Source organism: Chlorocebus sabaeus, chromosome 21 (assembly GCF_047675955.1).
Source record: "Chlorocebus sabaeus isolate Y175 chromosome 21, mChlSab1.0.hap1, whole genome shotgun sequence".
NCBI classification, from domain to species: domain Eukaryota; kingdom Metazoa; phylum Chordata; class Mammalia; order Primates; family Cercopithecidae; genus Chlorocebus; species Chlorocebus sabaeus.
In genome coordinates, this window is record NC_132924.1 from 130813077 (window position 1) to 130831238 (window position 18162).

General features: G+C 47.5%; 1 protein-coding gene across 2 annotated transcripts in view; it reads right to left on the reverse strand.

The window, feature by feature from the left end:
• PTPRN2 (protein tyrosine phosphatase receptor type N2) overlaps positions 1-18162 on the reverse strand; it is a 985554-nt gene that overhangs the window by 607557 nt on the left and 359835 nt on the right. For both annotated transcript variants that reach the window (XM_007983635.3, XM_037991107.2), the window contains one exon: positions 12122-12290. In XM_007983635.3, the coding sequence (XP_007981826.3) occupies positions 12122-12290 (169 nt within the window). The remainder of the gene's footprint in view (positions 1-12121; positions 12291-18162) is intronic.

Genomic DNA, 18162 nt, shown 5'->3' on the forward strand with positions numbered 1-18162 from the left:
TTGATTTTTGTATAAGGTAAGAGATAATGAGGTAGGAGGCAGGACTCAACTTCAGAGGCAGGGCTTGGTTACGGAACCAAATTAAAGACTAGTTAAAACAGAGCTAAGGTGGAACCAGCTTTCCATAAGTCACACCCACCAATATGCCATGTCAGTTTACCCTTACCATGGCAACACCCAGGAGTTACTGCCTCTTTCCATGGCAATGACCTGATGACCCCAAAGTTACTACCCCTTCCCTAGAAATTTCTGCATAAACCACTCTTTACCCTCATGTAATTAAAAGTGGCTATAAACACCACTGCAAAGCCTCCTTGAGCTGCTACTCTCTGCCTATGGGGTAGCTTGGCTCTGCAAGAGCAGTCACAGAGCTAAACCACTGTCAGAGCTGTGACACTGCCTGTAACAACAATATTGTTGCTTTCTTCTATCTCCAGCTTGACCTTGAATTCTTTCCTGGGCAAAGTCAAGAACCCTGGTGGGCTAAGCCCCACTTTGGGGCTCCTTACCCTGCATCAATAGAGATCCAGTTTCATTCTTCTACATGAGGCTACCCAGTTTTCCCAAAACCATTTATCAAACAGGTGTCCTTTCCCCAGTTTATGCTTTTGTATGCTTTGTCAAAGATCAGTTGGTTGTAAGTGTTTGGGTGTGTTTCTGGGTTCTTTATTCTGTTCCATTGGTCTATGTGTCTACTTTTCTACCAGTACCATGCTGTTTTGGTAACTCTAGCCTTGTAGTATAGTTTGGAGTCAGGTAATGTGATGCCTCCAGATCTGTCTTTTTTGTTTAGGATTGCTTTGGCTATTTGGGCTATTTTTTGGTTATGTATGAAAATAATGTTGGCATTTTGATAGGAATTTCATTAAATGTGTAGATTGCTTTGGGCAGTGTGGCCATTTTCATGAAATTCTTCCAATCCATAAGCATGGGATGTGTTTCCATTTGTTTGTGTCATCTACAATATATTTCAGCAATGTCTTGTAGTTCTCCTTATAGAGATCTTTCACCTCCTTGGTTAAGCGTATTGATAGGTATTTTATTTATTTTTTGAAGCCTTGTAAAGTGGATTGAGTTCTTGATTTGATTGTCAGCTTAGTCATTGTTGGTATATAGCAGTGCTACTGATTTGTGTACGCTGATTTTGTAACCTGAGACTTTCCTGAATTTGTTGATCAAATCTAGGAGTCTTTTGGAGGAGTCTTTAGGGTTTTGTAGGTATATGATCATATTACTGGCAAACAGCAATAGTTTGACTTCCTCTTTTCCAGTTTGGATGCCCTTTATTTCCTTCTGTTTTCTGACTGCTCTGGCTAGGACCTCCAATACTATGTTGAATAGAAGTTGTCTTCTTTCAGTTCTCAGGGGGAATGCTTTCAACTTTTCCCCATTCCGTATGATGTTGGTTGTGGGTTTGTCATATATAGCTTTTATTATTTTGAAGTAATTCCCTTCTATGCCGAGTTTGTTGAGAGTTTTTATCATGAAATGATGTTGGGTTTTATCGAATGCTTTTTCTGCATCTATTGAGATGATCATATCTCAATGTTTGTTTTTAAGTGTTTATGTGATATATCACATTTATTGACTTGCATGTGTTAAACCATCCCTACATCCCTGGGATGAAACCCACCTTATCATGGTGTATTATCTTTTTGATGTGCTGTTGGGTACAATTAGCTAGTATTTCGTTGAGGGCTTTTGCATCTATGTTCATCGAAGGTATTGGTCTATAGTTTGCTTTTGTTCATTATTTTATCCTTGATTTTAGTATCAGAGTGATACTGGCTTCTTAGTTAGGGAGGATTCTCTCTTTCCTGATCTTTTGGCATAGTTTCAGTAGAATTGGTACCAATTCTTTGAGTGTCTGGTATAATTCAGCTGTGAATCCACCTGGTCCTGGGCTTTTTTTGTTGTTGTTGGCAATTTTTAAGTTACTGATTTGATCTCACTGCTTATTATTGGTCTGTTCAGGGTTTCTATTCCTTCCTAATGTAATCTAGGAGGGTTGTATGCTTGCAGGAATATATTCATGTATTCATTTCTTCTAGATTTTCTAGTTTGTGTGCATAGAAGTGTTCATAGTAGTCTTGAATGATCTTTTGTATTTCTGTGCTGTAGTTGAGCTTATTTGAATCTTCACTCTTCATTTCTTGATTAATCTTGCTAATGGTCCATCAATTTTGTTTATATTTTCACAAAACCAATTTTTTGTTTCACTGATCTTTTCTATTTGTTTCTTTCTTTCAAGTTGATTTAGCTCTGTTCTGATCTTTGTTATTTCTTTTATTCTTCTAGCTTTGGGTTTAGTTTGTTCATATTTCTCTAGTTACTTGATGTGTGACATTAGGTTGTCAATTTGGGCTCTTTCAGACTTTCTGATGTAGGCATTTAGCATTGTAAACTTACCTCTTAGCATTGCTTTTGCTGTATCCCAAAGGTTTTGATAACTTGTGTCACTATTATCATTCATTTCAAAGAATTTGTAAACTTCCATCTTGATTTCATTGTTAACCCAAAAATCATTGAGGAGCATATTTTTTGATTTCCATGTATTTGTATAGTTAAAAAAATTCCTTTTGGAGTGAATTTCTAGTTTTATTCCACTGTGGTCTGAGAAGATACTTGACATAATTTTAATTTTTAAAAATTTACTAAGACTTGTCTTGTAGCCTAGCATATGGTCTTTTTTTGTTTCATTACTTTTTCTTCTAAAAAGATGGGATACATGTGCAGAACATGCAGGTTTGTTACATAGGTATACGTGTGACATGGTGGTTTGCTGCACCTATTGACTTGTCTTCTAAGTTCCCTCCCCTCTCCCCCGACCCCTCAACAGGCCCTGGTGTGTGTTTTTCCCCTCCCTGTGTCCATGTGTTTTCACTGTTCAACTCCCACTTATAAGTGAGAACATGAAGTGTTTGGTTTTCTTTTCCTGTGTTAGTTTATTGAGGATGATGGCTTCCAGCTTCATCCATGTCCCTGCAAAGGACATGATCTCATTCCTTTTTATAGCTGAATAGTATTCCATGGTGTATATGCACCACATTTTCTTCATCTAGTCTATTTTGGAGAATGTTCCATATGTTCATGAGGAGAATGTATATTCTGCAGTTCTTGGTTAGAATGTTCTGTAAATATCTGTTAGGTCAATTTGTTCTAGAGTGTAGATTAAGTCCATGTTTCCTTGTTGACTTTCTGTCTCAGTGATCTGTCCAGTACTGTCAGTTGAGTATTGAGGTTCCCCAGTGTTGGCACGCTGCTACCTATCTCACTTCTTACATCTAGCAGTAATTGTTTTATGAATCTGAGAGCTCCAGCATTTGGTGCATATACATTTAGAATTGTAATATCTTCTTGTTGGATTGGCCCTTTTATCATTATTTAATGACCTTCTTTGTCTCTTTTTACTGTTGTTGTTTTAAAGTCTGTTTTATCTGATATAAGAATGTTCCTGCTCACTTTTGGTTTCCATTTGCATTGAATACCTTTTACTACCCCTTTACCTTAACTTTATATGCATCTTTATGCATTAGGTGAATCTGTTGAAGATAGCACATATTTGGTTTGTGTCTTTTTATCCATTCTGCCAATCTGTTATCTTTTAAATGCAGCATTTAGGCCATTTACATTCAACACTAATATTGAGATGTGAGATATTGTCCCAATCAGGAAGTGTGGCTTTCAGGTCACATCTATCCCAGTCCAGTAGCAAAGCCAGGTGCCAGATTCTGTGCTTGTGGCTGCAGCGTGCTTCCCACTCCCTGCTGAGTTATGGCCAAAGGATTTTGTCCCTACTAGAGATTAGATTGCAAATTTTAGTTGGGAGCTTCTCTCAACCTGTGGCCACTGCCTGAGTTGGCTGGCAGACTTCCACACAGTCCCCTGTGAGGCAGAACGGCTTCCCCAATCCATGCTGGAGACTGGGAATGCACACAGGGATCTTCCTGCTGCTTCTCCTACTTTATATTCTCCACTGCTCCCTAAATCAGTTCCAGCACTGGGTTAAGGTCCCATCCCCATGGGCTGAATTCCCCAGTGGGGGTGCATATCTCAGAGCCAGTGTCTCCCCCTCACACTGTGGGGCTTACAGTTCTCCACTTAGTTCACAGTGTCGGCTGCAGCCTGCCACTTCTTTCAAAGGCTCTGTGGTTTCTTTCAGTTTTCCTGTCAAGTTCTGGTGTTGCTGCTTGGAAAAAAGTTCACAGTGTGAATCTTTACACACTATTTTGTCTTTCCAAGTGGGAGAGGCATGCTAACATTGCTTCCAATCCACTGTCTTGGAAAAAAAATGTCCATTTTTAATGTGCTGCTTTTTATTTTAGTTTTTAAGATTTTTATACATTCTGATATTCTTTTTTTATCTTAAAAAGTACTATTTGCAAGTATTTTTCTAAGTCTGTGGCTTTTCATTCTTTTGTGTGTCTTTCAAAGAAGTGTCTTCTTTTGAAGAAGAAAATTTTTAAATTTTGACAAAGTTCTAGTTATCAATTTTTTTAAGGATTGTGTTTTTGTGTCATATCAATACCAATTTGGAGGTAATTTCCACTTTAATACTATTGAGTCTTTAGACACATGACCATGCATATATTGCCATTAATTTGTCTTATTTAATTATTCTCATCAATGTATTGTAGTTTTGGTTGTACATTGTCTTACACATATTTTAGATTCAACCTTAATTATTTCATAATTTTATGCTACTATAAATGATTTTTTAAAATTCATATTTAATTGCTGCTAGTGTACAGAAATAAATTAATTTTTGTGTGCTGACTTTGCACTCTACAGCATTGCTATATTTACTAGTTTTAGTAGTTTTTATGTAGCTTCCACCAAATTTTTGACAAAGGTTATCATGTAATCTGAATGCCTCTCGTTTCTTCTTGTTTTATTGCACTGGCAAAGATCTTTAATGCCACAGGCAGGTGGATCACCTGAGGTCAGGAGTTCGAGACCAGCCTGGCCAACATGGTGAAACCTAGTCTCTACTAAAAATGCAAAAATTAGGTGGGCATGGTGGCGGGTGCCTGTAATCCCAGCTACTTGGGAGGCTGAGGCAGAAGCAACACTTGAACCCAGGAGGCAGAGGTTTCTGCAAGCTGAGATCACGCCACTGCACTCTAGCCTGGGCAAGCAGAATGAAATTCCATCTCAAAAGAAAAAAAAAAAAAGATCTTCAATGCAATGTTGGATAGAAGAGGTAAGAGCAGACATCCTTGTCTAATTCCAGATTTTAAGTGGAAAGCTTTCAGCCCTTCACCGTTTGGTGTAATCTTAGATGGAGGTTTCCATCAAGGATGAATGCTGGGTTTTGTCAAATGCTTTTTCCAGTATCTACTGAGACCATCACATGGTGTTTCTTTCCCTTGTTACTATGGTGAGTTATGTTGGTTGATGTTCAAATGTTTGACATACCCTGTATATCTGGGATAAATCTGCCTTGATTATGATGCAGTATTCTTTTTTATATATTGTTGAATTTAATTTGATAAAAATTGTTTAGAATTTTTGTTTCTATATTTCTGAAGAATAATAATCTGCAGTTTTCTTTTAAAATCTTTCTCTGTATGATTTTGATCTGTTGACATTTATTGAGACCTATTTTATGACCAGCATTTGATCTAGTTTGGGAAATATTCTATATAATATACTTAAAAAGAATGTGTGTTTAGTAGTTTTTAGGTATATCATTCTATAAACATCACTTAGCTTATATTGGTTAATGTGGTGGTTTAAATCTTCTCTATCCTTACTGATATTTTATCTATTTGTTTAATCAGTTACTGAGAGAGGAGAGTTTCAGTCACTAATGCTCATGACGGACTTATATGTTTCTGTCTTTAGTATTCTCTTACGTTTCCTTTATGTATTTGAAGCTCTGAAATTGGTTCATAAAATTTTTCTGTAGCATCTTGATGAATTGACCATTTAGTCATCATAGAGTGTCTCTATCATGAATAACACTATTAGTCTTGAAGTCTACTCTGTCTAATATTAACACGACCATACCAGCTTTCCTGCCTTTCGAGTTTCCATTGTACACATTTTCCATCCTTTGGGTCTTAGTTGCCTTCTTTGCCTGTGGTTGGGTCTGGGCTCCAGTGAGACTCGAGATCCCTTTATGCTCCACACTCCGCCACCAGGCTTCTGAACCTCAGGGGAGCTCTCTCTGCTTTATGGTCCAAGTGTCAGTTTGTGAGTTTCTGAAGCTTCTCTTCCCTATTGGTCCCACCCTGGCTTTCTGCATCCTCAGAAAGATGCAACCGATGTTTTTCCACCATGCTTTCTTGCCCCCAGCCTTCAGAAGGCCACCTCTGTAGAGGCTTGGCGTTCCTTGGCAGGATTTCTCCCAGCCCCCTCCCTCCTCCATCCCTGGTGCCCCAACTCACGTACTCAGTGAAAGCCCACAGGAAAGAGGTGGGGGTGCAGACACTCACTCTGTGCAGCCTGTCTCTCAAAGAGCTTCTTAAAATTTAGGCCGAATTCTCCCCGCTTCCTGTGACTGGCTCCCACTTCTTCCATTCCAATGCGCATGAAAGAAGCTGCGGTCTCCTCTCCCTGGTGTGAGTTCATCACTTTCTGAATGCAATCCTCTCCCTGGAATGGGTTCATCCATCCCCCTCTGAATGTAGTTCACCCTCTTTTCCTGTGTCCTCAGCTCTGGCACATTTCTCCCGGGGCTCACTCATGTGGTTGGGGTGGGAGGGGAATGGGCTCCTGACACTCTGTACCCGACATACATCATACACCTGCAGGAGGTGCCTCCTGGTTGTCCTCCAAGGTCGTCCTCTCGGAAGCCCGCCTGGGCCACCTGCCCCCTCTGGCATGACCACGCCTGGGCCCACCTACCCCCTCTGTCAGAAGCCTGCCTGGGCCACCTGCCCCCTCTGGCATGAGTGAGCCTTTACTTTCTGTGTTCCCTGCATCACAGAACTTGCTTTAATTTTTTAACTGTATTTTTTGCTTGTTTGTTTTCTCCCTCCTACCCAGTAAAACCATAAAATCCTAAAGGGCATAAACTAACTTTCCTTAACCATTTCCTTAACCCAGCACCATTTCTTTTATGTTAAATATGTTTTTTAAACATTTCCAAAATAAATCTGCTAGTTAATGGTATTGGTAAGCAATGAATTTCTGATTAAACCTCCTCAGTAACACGGAGTGGACAGGGAATTTATGGTGTTCTGCATGATGAGTACAAGTACTGTGAGCCGGTGCCACCATAGTCAATAAAACAGGAAGCATTACCACCCTAACAATGCAGAAGTCATAACGACACCTTGATTTAGCGATCAGTAAGCGCTCAATTAGTGTTTAAACGAGAAGAAAGCTCTGAGTCATCTCGCTAATGAACAAAGAGAAAGAGCATGATTTTATTCCCAGTGGCTTCTGTTATGACGTCACCGGCATGAAGGTCCTGAAAGGCAATATGTTTAGGACATTTCTCCATCACTTTTGATGATGGATACATAGAAAACAATGATTTATAAAATAATTCACAGGAAGTTGATTGTACCTTGAAAGGTCATCAGTATATAAAGCTTAAATTTCCAATTAAAATATTTCAACAGCTGAGAGAGGCGGGGAGAAGCCGCGGCCCAGATCTCTAAGTCCCTATATTCACGGGGCAGCAAATCTGCCCGGCAACACTGCAGCCTCCGGTCACGCACTTCCTGCACTTATTCAGTCTTTGTTCATTAGTGAGATGACTAACAGCTTTCTCCTCATTTAAACACTGGACAGAAAAGAAAATGAGTTCTGGGTTTTCATGCATTTTTTTAAATACTGAGAAGCATCCATCTTAACAAAGAAGAAAAATACCTAAGCCAAAATGCCACCAAGTGCTCATTTTCTGAATAACCGTTTGACGGCTGTGCTAAATGTCTGTGTGCCAGAATGACCACGGAACTCATTAATTCAAACTGGGACACCTCCAAAGGGGAAAGAATGACTTCCTGATAATTATGCTGAGGAACGGTAGAGACCAGCACTGCGAGGCCGACCACGGAGTGTGGGAGGTTCCAAGGTGACAGAGCCAAACTTATCAGAAGGTGGACCCTGGCTGCTGGTGGAATATTTGACATGACTGGTACCCACGCCCCTCTCTCATTTCTGTTTCTTGAAATGGAGAGCAGGCCAGATGGGGGCAGTGGTGGAAGATGCTCCTCTCCCGTGCACCTAGCGGCCCTGGGGAGTGGCAAAGCCGGGGGATGCACCCCAAGAGATCAGCCCCAAATGGACCATCACAAGCTCCCAACGGAGGGGTGTTCTGGTGCAGAGGCAGCCGCCACGCTCGCCCCGGCATGGGGAAGGCCTCCACGCTCACCCGCTGCATGGGGAAGGCTGCCACTCGCCCACTGCATGGGGAAGGCTGCCACTCGCCCGCTGCATGGGGAAGGCCGCCACCCTCGCCCGCTGCATGGGGAAGGCCGCTTTGAGAGCACTCTGGGGCGTACGTGGAGAATGCTGGTGCTGGAATCCTAATGCAGTAAGTCAGGAATGGAAAGACTTCAGTAAATACGACTGGTTAGTGTGACCAGGCCTGATGAGCACTGAGCTGCTGAGTCCGGCAGAGCCACTGAGCACCTGGAGAGCGTCCCAGGACATGCAGCACACTGTGCTCCGCCTAGGAAGGCGTCCTGTCTGTAGCAGGAGCTTGCTTTCCCCAGGAGCTGCTATGAGCCAACTCACAAGGCACCACTACGATGCCTTCCAATGGTTCATAGCACGAATTGCTCAATATCTACCAAAGACCTTCACTCTCAGCGAGTTTCTGCAACTTGCTAGTTTGTTTCTAATGCATGGATGTCGCTGCTGCGTGGCCGACCTCACATCTGGCTGCCTCAGGCACTCAATTTACCCTCGACGAGAATCTATGCTGTGCCTTGTCCCACAAGCAAATTCCATTCTAACTCTGACTCTTTTATTTTAGTGCCGCGGCTATTTATAAAATAACTGAAACTCAAGGAGGGGCATGATGATGGGTTCAAAATGGAACAACTGAGGCTCCCATTGAATGAAACCCAGTGCTGTTTGCAGGTGACACCCCGCTCACTGGCCCGTCTGAGGCCGGCGGGTGAGCCTCCAAGGCTATGCTCCTGCCTTTCTCTATTCAGAAGCCCGTGAAGAAGGCGCTTGGACGTCAGTCTAGGTGAGCATGCCACCGTCAAGTCAGGGGGAAAAGACGGGAAACCGCTTCACGGAAAAGTGTCAACTGATTTCCTTTCAATCCAACTTCTTCCGAGTCTCTGAAACTTTTAATGACGCCCCGCCTTTCCCTCGTATGTTACTAAAACCATCTCTGGACTGCACGGGGGTTACTTTACTGATTGTTCACTTCCAGCGTCTGGGGACGTGATGTGACGGCCCCGTTACAGAAACCTGAAATCTCACAGCAGCAGCGGAGGCACAGCACGGGGCCCCACAGCCCTTCCGATAAAGACACAAGGGGGCAGAGGAGGAGCACGAAGCAATCATTTCAGAGCTGGAGGTGCTAAATTACCAACGTTCAAGAGAGTGGGAGAAATGCCAGTTTCCATCATGCTGTGCTGAGACCTGCTCTGCAGTGCTGAGGTGCGGGCACACCAAGGGAATGTTTGCCAGGATCCCGGTGCCCTCTGATTCCCCTCATCAGAGTCAGAGACTTCCACTGAGCCCAGTTTCAGACTCTCGACCTAATTTCCATTTCATTTTTTAAAGATTATTTTATCAACGATAGTTATGGTTACAGCTACTGACTGGGCACTCCATGAGGAGCTTCACACGTGGCCCTCATGACACCCGCAGGGCCACTACCCCTCGTTTACAGCTGAGGACTCGGGGGGCACAGAAGCTGAGCAGCCCCTTGGCCCCAGAGCAGTGGGTGGAGGAGCCTCTGACCCAAGGACAGAGTTGCATGAAATCCACCTTCTGCACCCACAAAATCCAGCAGGATGTCCAATGCACCAAAGGTGCTTAGTTGGTCTCAGTTAATGAATAAAAAATGTAAATTTAGCATGTTTAAAATAGCCTTAAGTGGACCAGACCCTCTAGGGGTAGGCTCACACAGAAAGGCTCCTGCAGGCTCCTGGAAAGGCTTTAGGGAATGTTTCTCCGGACAGCCAGTGGTCCTGACGGGAGGTGGGCCTGGCACAGAGCAGGGCTGGGATTGGCCTCTCATTGTGAGCCTAACCCTAGAGGGATACCTGGGGCCTGCAGTGCCTGTGACCCTGCACTTCCACGAGGTCTGAAGGCCCCCAGCCTCCACCATGAGGAGTGATTTCGACCAATCAGGAAACACAGTTCGTGATCAGGAAAAACACAAATATGGCCCAGGTGCCACTGGGCCCCCCTTGAGCAGCCTCTTAACTGTGACCTGTGGGTCTGGCACACCGTGGCCCCTGCATGGCTCTGGGCCAGCATCAGGGCCCTGTTTGGCGGCTGTGGACAGCCTGGCTTCTGCATTCAAACATTATTGTGACATCCTCCTGAGCAGAGGCAAGGCCACAGCAAAGACGGCTGCCCAGGAGCTGCCCTCAGAAGAGCTTCAGAGAACCATGGGGCCAAGGCCAGGCCTTCCCCAGGCACCACCTACTAAGATGCAAAAGTGCCTCAACTTCCTCACCTGCATGCACCGAACATGCCGCCCTATGGGGCCACCTTCTGTGGAAACTCACCCTGTGGTTCCCACGCTTGGAGCAAGGTTCCAGCAAGCCCCTCAGCTGGCCTGGGATTGAGCTTAGCGGCCACGTGTCCTCTGGGAGGACTCTGCCTTTCAAGGTCTGTGGGGGTTGCCCAGTGTTAACTTAAGTCACTTCAATGGCTCAGTGGCAGGAACATAATAGAAACTGGGCCCACATTGCTTCCCACACACATCCCAGGGCCACAGCTCCTGGTGGGATCCCAGTGGAGTCCAAGAGAATGCAGAAGGTCCTCAGACTTCCCTGTCTCACACCAGCACAGCTTCCATCTTAGAAAGGAGTGTGTCAAATTAGAGGTGATGTAACTAACGTTTGGCAGAAAAGGAGTGTGTGAGCATCACCAACAAACCCCCAAGGTCCCCAGGGCCATCCTGGGCCTCAACACCTGGTCCAAAATCCTATCCCAGGGAGCTGGCCAGGCTGTGGCCTCCGAAGGTGATTTCTGCAGCTCTCGTCCCTCCCTCCCTCCAGGCAATGCAGGACCTGTGAACTCTGGCCTAACCAGTCGTCATAAAAATCATGCCTGCTTTTCCATTTACAAAGTTTACCGAGATTCCTAGTTCCGTGTCCTTACAATGTTGAGTGGGCTTTGCATGTTGAAGGGCATCGGAGGGCTCTGGGCTTTGCATGTTGAAGGGCATCGGAGGGCTCTGGGCTTTGCATGTTGAAGGGTATCAGAGGGCTCTGGGCTTTGCATGTTGAAGGGCATCGGAGGGCTCTGGGCTTTGCATGTTGAAGGGTATCGGAGGGCTCTGGGCTTTGCATGTTGAAGGGCATCGGAGGGCTCTGGGCTTTGCATGTTGAAGGGCATCGGAGGGCTCTGCAATGCGGGTCCTTGCAGCTCCCACTGGCCCTGCATAAACACTCCTGGGGTTCGCCTCCGAGCCTGTCTGGGCTCTCTGTGCCCAGGGCGTCACCTTGTGTTTTGGTGCGAGACCCTCATGCCTACAGGCAGACAGAGCCCTTATGCTGCCCTGGGCTGCCCCCCCGGGTGGGCTTGCTGGGGAGCAGGAACTTTCCTCAGACGCAGTAGTTGCACCTGGTGCCCCTAATTCCAGCCACGTTCAGGGCCCTTTGGTCTCCCTCAGTCGGGTTGCAGTGTCCACTGCTGTCCCAGGTCCCTTCCCAAAGGGTGAAGAGCAGCCACCTACCTCCTCTACCTCCCTGGTGTGCATCTGTGGTTTACATGGTGGGCTTTCTGGAGTCACACTTTGTCCCAAGAACGATCCTACAGAGCCTCACCCTGAAGACTAAGCATTTGCGGTGGGGGCTGGACTGGGGGCAGATGTTGCTTAAGGAGCCCCAGGAACACTGAAGCCCTGTTCACAGGCTGCCCACTGGCCGGGGACACAGGCGTGAAGCCGAGAGGAAACCCGTCCAGGTACCCACACCCTAGAGGAAAAGCCAGCCCCGGCCCGGGGAGGAAGTGGAAGGGTCACCTCAGCACGGGGTCTGTCCTGCGCCATCCGGGTCCTGGCGAGTGCGTCTGAAGCTGGGGCCTGGGACAGGGCCTCCAGGAAGGGCAGGTGGCGTCGGAAGGCCTTGGCCAGGGCAGCGCCGCCCTCCTGACTGTACCTCCTCTCATTGCCAACGCTGTGTTTTGAGGGCCTGAAAAAGCAAAAGAAACCAGACATCAACCGCATGTTTGCTGGTGCACGGAGCTGCCCTGTCCCGTGGTGCCTAGGTGCATGCGAGGGGGCCAGGAGCCCGGCTCAGTGGCCGGCCTGGCCTTGCTGCTCTGTGACCATGAGTTTGAACTTCTCCTGGACCCCCGAGCCTGTGTCTGGACGAGGATGGCTAACAGCACCTGCCTCATGGTTGTGAGGATGGACGAATGACCCCTCCTGAGAGCTGAAGACAGGGAGTAAAAGTAACACGCAGGAACCAAGGGGTGAGGAGAAAGGGAGGAGGCTGCAGGTGCTGGTTGCAGGTTCAGCAAGAATTCTCCAGGAGGCAGAGGCAGCCAAAGGCCGGGTGGGCATGGGGGGCCTGAGGCTTGGCACAGCTTCTGCTGAGTTTGTGGGGAGACCAAGGAAGGCAGCCCAGAAGCTGCAAAAGGCGGGAACCAGGTTCTCGCCTCATAAATGTGCATTGTTTTAGGCCTCAGGTTGATGTACTTTGCTGCAGCCTCCGGATGTCCATGCAGTGCTCTCGGCCCCTCCACTGCAGTCCCTGCTGTTAAATAGTGATGCACACAGACCACGCAGGGCAGGGATGCCGGAGGCTAGAAGGACAAACACATAAGACACTTCCTGTGGGCTGACACACGTGGTGCCCATGCTGCTGAGGGTGGCAGGGGTAGGGCCGGCGAGGACAAGGCCAAGAGCCAGGCACAGCTGGCAGGGGCCCCGCGGAACCAGGCACGGCTGGCAGGGGCCCCGCGGAACCAGGCGCGGCTGGCAGGGGCCCCGCAGAACCAGGAAGGCTGGCAGGGGCCCCGCGGAAGCAGGTGTGGCTGGCAGGGGCCCCGCGGAACCAGGAAGGCTGGCAGGGGCCCCGCGGAACCAGGCACGGCTGGCAGGGGCCCCGCGGAACCAGGCGCGGCTGGCAGGGGCCCCGCGGAACCAGGAAGGCTGGCAGGGGCCCCGCGGAAGCAGGTGTGGCTGGCAGGGGCCCCGCGGAACCAGGCGCGGCTGGCAGGGGCCCCGCAGAACCAGGAAGGCTGGCAGGGGCCCCGCGGAAGCAGGTGTGGCTGGCAGGGGCCCCGCGGAACCAGGAAGGCTGGCAGGGGCCCCGCGGAACCAGGCGCGGCTGGCAGGGGCCCCGCAGAACCAGGAAGGCTGGCAGGGGCCCCGCGGAACCAGGAAGGCTGGCAGGGGCCCCGCGGAAGCAGGTGTGGCTGGCAGGGGCCCCGTGGAACCAGGCGCGGCTGGCAGGGGCCCCGTGGAAGCAGGTGTGGCTGGCAGGGGCCCCGTGGAACCAGGCGCGGCTGGCAGCGGCCCCGCGGCACTGCTGTGTGCTGAAGGTATAAATCCAGCAGGCAGCTGGACATGTCAGCCACATGTGGCCCCCGCTAATGATACTCAGAGTCCCTGAGAGAGTGGCCACTTCCCAGCGGGGCCCCCAGCACCAGCTTATGCAGCCACATGGAAAGGAAGAGCAGAGCCAGGGAGATTTGCTGGGAAAGCGGCAGTAACGCCCAAGCTCATCCCCACTGTTCCGCAGCTCATGCCCCACTGCCAGCACAAGACTCAGGCCTCCCCCATAACAGGCTTTGCAGGTGCGGTCGGCTGCCATCTGCTTCTCTCAGGCCAGGGAGAAGCTAGGCCCAAGCTGGAGACACAGCCAGGACTCCCCACTGGCCCACGTGCAGCCCTGGTGGAGGCCTGGGCGTGGTGGGAGGACGTCCGTGGCCCCCGGAGCCTGCGCCCTGTCCCCCTTTACCCTCAGCTGCGGCGGAGAGTTCGCCTGAGCCATGGGGCAGCGTCTCAGCCCGAACACGATGGGCATGGCCTCCCCACCTGCCAGCTCATCCGCAGACTCAGCCGCCCAGAGCGTCGCAGCCCCCACGGAGGCCTCTGCTTTTTGCGTATGACCAAAAGGGCCCAGAGCATGCTCCTAAATGAGGAAGAGAATTCCCACAGGAGATGCCTCTACCAGCCAGGATTAAGAACACCTGCCTGAGTGACTACACCCCACCCCCACCTTCCACTGAGGCCCCACCTCAAAAATATATATATATGTGTGTGTGTATGTGCATATATATATACACACACACACACATATATATATAGTGAGGCTGGCATGGGGGTATAATCCGCTATATAATCCCGGCACTTTGGGAAGTGGAGGCAGGAGGGTCACTAGAGCCCGGGAACTTGAGGCTGCAGTGAGCTACAAAGGTGCCGCTGTGCTCCAGCCCCAGGCAACAGAGGAAGACCTTGTTTCAAAAAAAAAAAAAACAAAAAGAGTGTATGTGTGTGTGCGTGTGTGCATGTGAGTTTGTGTGTGTATGTAAATGTGTGTGTGTGAGGATGTGTGTGAGGGGTGTGTGAGTGTATGAGAATGTGTGAATGTGTGTGTTAGTGTGTGCGTGTGTGTGCATGTGTCTGTGTGAGTGCGTGTGTGTATGCACGCACACACCATGCTTCTAATAAAAAGATTTCATAGACATGGAGTTTAGACACAGACCAAAGAGCTTTCAATTCTGATTATTTTTAGTTTTTATAATTAATTGAGTGCCTCATTTATGTCTATAAAAGAATGGGCATCACCATTAAAAAGATGGGCCAGTGTGGGGGCCTTGCTGCTCGGCTCTGCTGCCCACAGACAAGGGCAGGGCCCTCCGTGAGCCTGCTGCCTCAGCAACGCTCCCAAATCCCCTTCCCCCTGAGGGCCATGCTCAGTGATGACCCATCACTTCAGGTCCGAATTGTGCTGCAGTGGACGGTCCAGATGCCACAAGCCCCCGTGTCATGTCCCACTGCCAGCACAAGACTCAGGCCTCCCTCATAACAGGCTTTGCAGGTGCGGTCGGCTGCCATCTGCTTCTCTCATGGCAGAGAGAAGCTAGGTTCAAGCTGAAGGCAGGCACTTTCCTGAGAGCCCAGGCACTGGCTGCCTCAGAGCCCTGGGGCATGGCTCCACCGTGGCCTTCTCAACACCTAACTCTAGATCCTTGTTAGCGCAAGAAGACAGAATTATGGCTAGTGTATGAGAGTCACGTTTAACTGACCACAGGTTGCCTCCAAGTGACCTCACACCACTTAACATACGAAATAGGAGGCTTAAATAGATACTTGCAAGTCTCCCTCCAACTCTGATGCAGGTGTTGACATGAATTCTGTTGACAGTTGTGTTATCAACCTCACAATACACTTTCATCATTTTTGTTTAAACAATCAACTTCTTTAAATGTGATTTAAGTGATAGGAAAACACCATCTATCGATTGATGCAGTTGCCTTCATGTGCTCTCTGGTGTGTTTCCATTGGGCACCTTTCCCTTCGGCCAGAATGGCGGCTTTACCAGCCCTGGCCATGGAGCTCTGCTGGGGATGACGTCCTTCAGCATCTGTATTTCTGAAACAGCCATAATTTTACCTTTGTATTTGAAGGATACTTCCATGGGATATGGAACTCTGGGTTGATTTTTTTTTTCCTTTCAGTACTTTAAAAACGCTTTCCATCATCTTCTGGCATGGAGCATTCTCAAGGAGAAACCTGCAGTGGCCTTCATCATCTCATCTCTCTATGAAATGTACCTTTTTCTCCTCTGTCTGCTTTTAAGGTTGGCTTTTTATCACTGGTTTTGAGAAATTTGATTACAATATTTCTTGGTCTTCATGTTTCTTTCTTAGCTCATTGAGCTTTCTGGATCTGTGAGTTTATTATTTTTATCATATTGAAACAATTTTGGTCATTATTTCTTCAAATGATTTTTCTGTTCCTGTCTCTCCCCCCTTGGGACTCCAGTTATACATATATTTGGCCTTTAGATGTGTCCCATAGCTCACTGGTGTTCTTTATTTTTTTAAATTATCCTTCCTCATTTCCTTAGTTCCTATTGCTGTTTCTTCAAGTTCACTAATATTTTCTACCACAATGTCTAATCTGCTGTTCACTCCACTCATGGTTTTTTCCTGTCTGCTACTTATTGTGTGTCAGTTCTGTGTCTACATGGATGAATTCTATGAGTTGCATTTTCCTGCTCCTTTTCATGCCAGATAATCCATGTCTATATATTCACATTGTGAATTTTACCTTATTCGGTGATGGATATTTGCATTCCCATAAATATTATTTACCCGTGCTCTGGTATTCAGTTAAGTTGCTTGGGACCAGTTCAACCCTCTTGGGTTTTACCTCTAAATCTTGTTTGGCAGAATCAGAGCAGCAATTATCTATGAGAAATTACTCCCCACTACTGAGACAAGACTCTATGGGCACTCTAGCCAATGATCTGGGAATTATGAGGTTTGCAAGTCTGAGAGGTGTGAAGAGGCACTAGGTCACACTCTGTGTGAATGTCAGGTACCGTTTGCTCTCATTTTTTGGATGGTTCTTTTCCCTCATAGACACAAGATCATCAGTCATCTACCAAATCCTCAGCAGTGACTGAAAATCTCCAGGGCTCTCTGTGCACTCTTCTCTCTTATACTCCAACCTGTGAACACAAGCTGCCTTGGTTTCCCCAGACCTTCAGCTCTGTCTTGTCAACTCTGGCAGTCCACTGAGCACCACTGTCCCTGAGGCAGCTGGGGGCAAGTGTCATCACCACACAGCTGTGTCCCCTCCCAAAATGGCCCTCCACCATGGGGGTCTGCCTCACCCATGTTTATACCCCATCGGGGGAGGTCTGCATCCCACACTGGTCCCTAGCCCCTGAGGAGGGGTCAGGGCTCCAGAGGTCTCTGTCATGACCACACTGAGTCCAACCTCTCCTCGGCCAAACTCATCTCTTCACTTCCCCACGATGGGTCTTCCCAAGACCCTGCACTCGGACTTCAGAACCACAGAGTCTGCCGTCCAGACAACCAAGATGTAGCTCCCCGGGAACCCCTGGGGCCCTGCCCATGGCCAGTGAGGAACTTGGAGGACTTGACTCCAGCGGCCCCGATGCCAGCGGAAAGGCGACTTAGATTTCTCCTTTAAACCTGGAGAAGTGCTCCAGGCCAGAAGACAATGGAAAACATTTTTAAAGTAGTGAAAGAAAAAAAATTAACCCAGAATTCTATATCCCATGAAAATATCCTTCAAATACAAAGGTAGACTTATGGCTCTCTTAGAAATACGATGCTGAAGGACATCATCCCCAGCAGAGCTCCACAACGAGGATGTCAACAGCCCAGGCACCCCAGGCAGGCACAGGAGGTAGATATAAGCCAAGAAGCACCTGTATACATATATATGTATATACATGTATGTGTGTGTGTACGTGTGCCTGTGTATCTCCTTTCACAGAATGTGATGCTACATTCTGAACAAAATCATATTCAGAAAAAGTCTCAGTATGTCTCCAAACACAGCGCTGTGGCATCACCCAACAGCCTGAGGGAGGTGCAGCTCAGACTCTGCAGGTGCTGAGTGAGGCAGTATTACTGCAAATAGAACACACGCTTTGCTAAGAACAATTTCCACTTCTGGGTATCAGGAAGAAGTGTCTTCTATCCAAATATGACCATCTGGTACTTGTATATGGGTCTTTACTGTGATTTAGAAACACTTTAGGAAATACACTGGGGCTTGAGTGGATGCGGAACTCACTATATATTTCCCACATACAGTAATGGAATAGGTTTCCAGGTACTGTTTCCATGTGGGATGTTGATTTTCAAGAACAGATCCCTAACATTAGGTGTGTGATACCTGCATGGGGCTTATTTTAAAATCCCATTTTTGCTTGATTATCTCAATTGATAAATACACCATGGTTTTATTTCTAGTGCCTTTTTGTATTACTTTGTTCCCACACTGCTGATAAAGATACACCTGAGACTAGGTAATTTATAAAGGAGAGGTTTAATTGACTCACAGTTCAG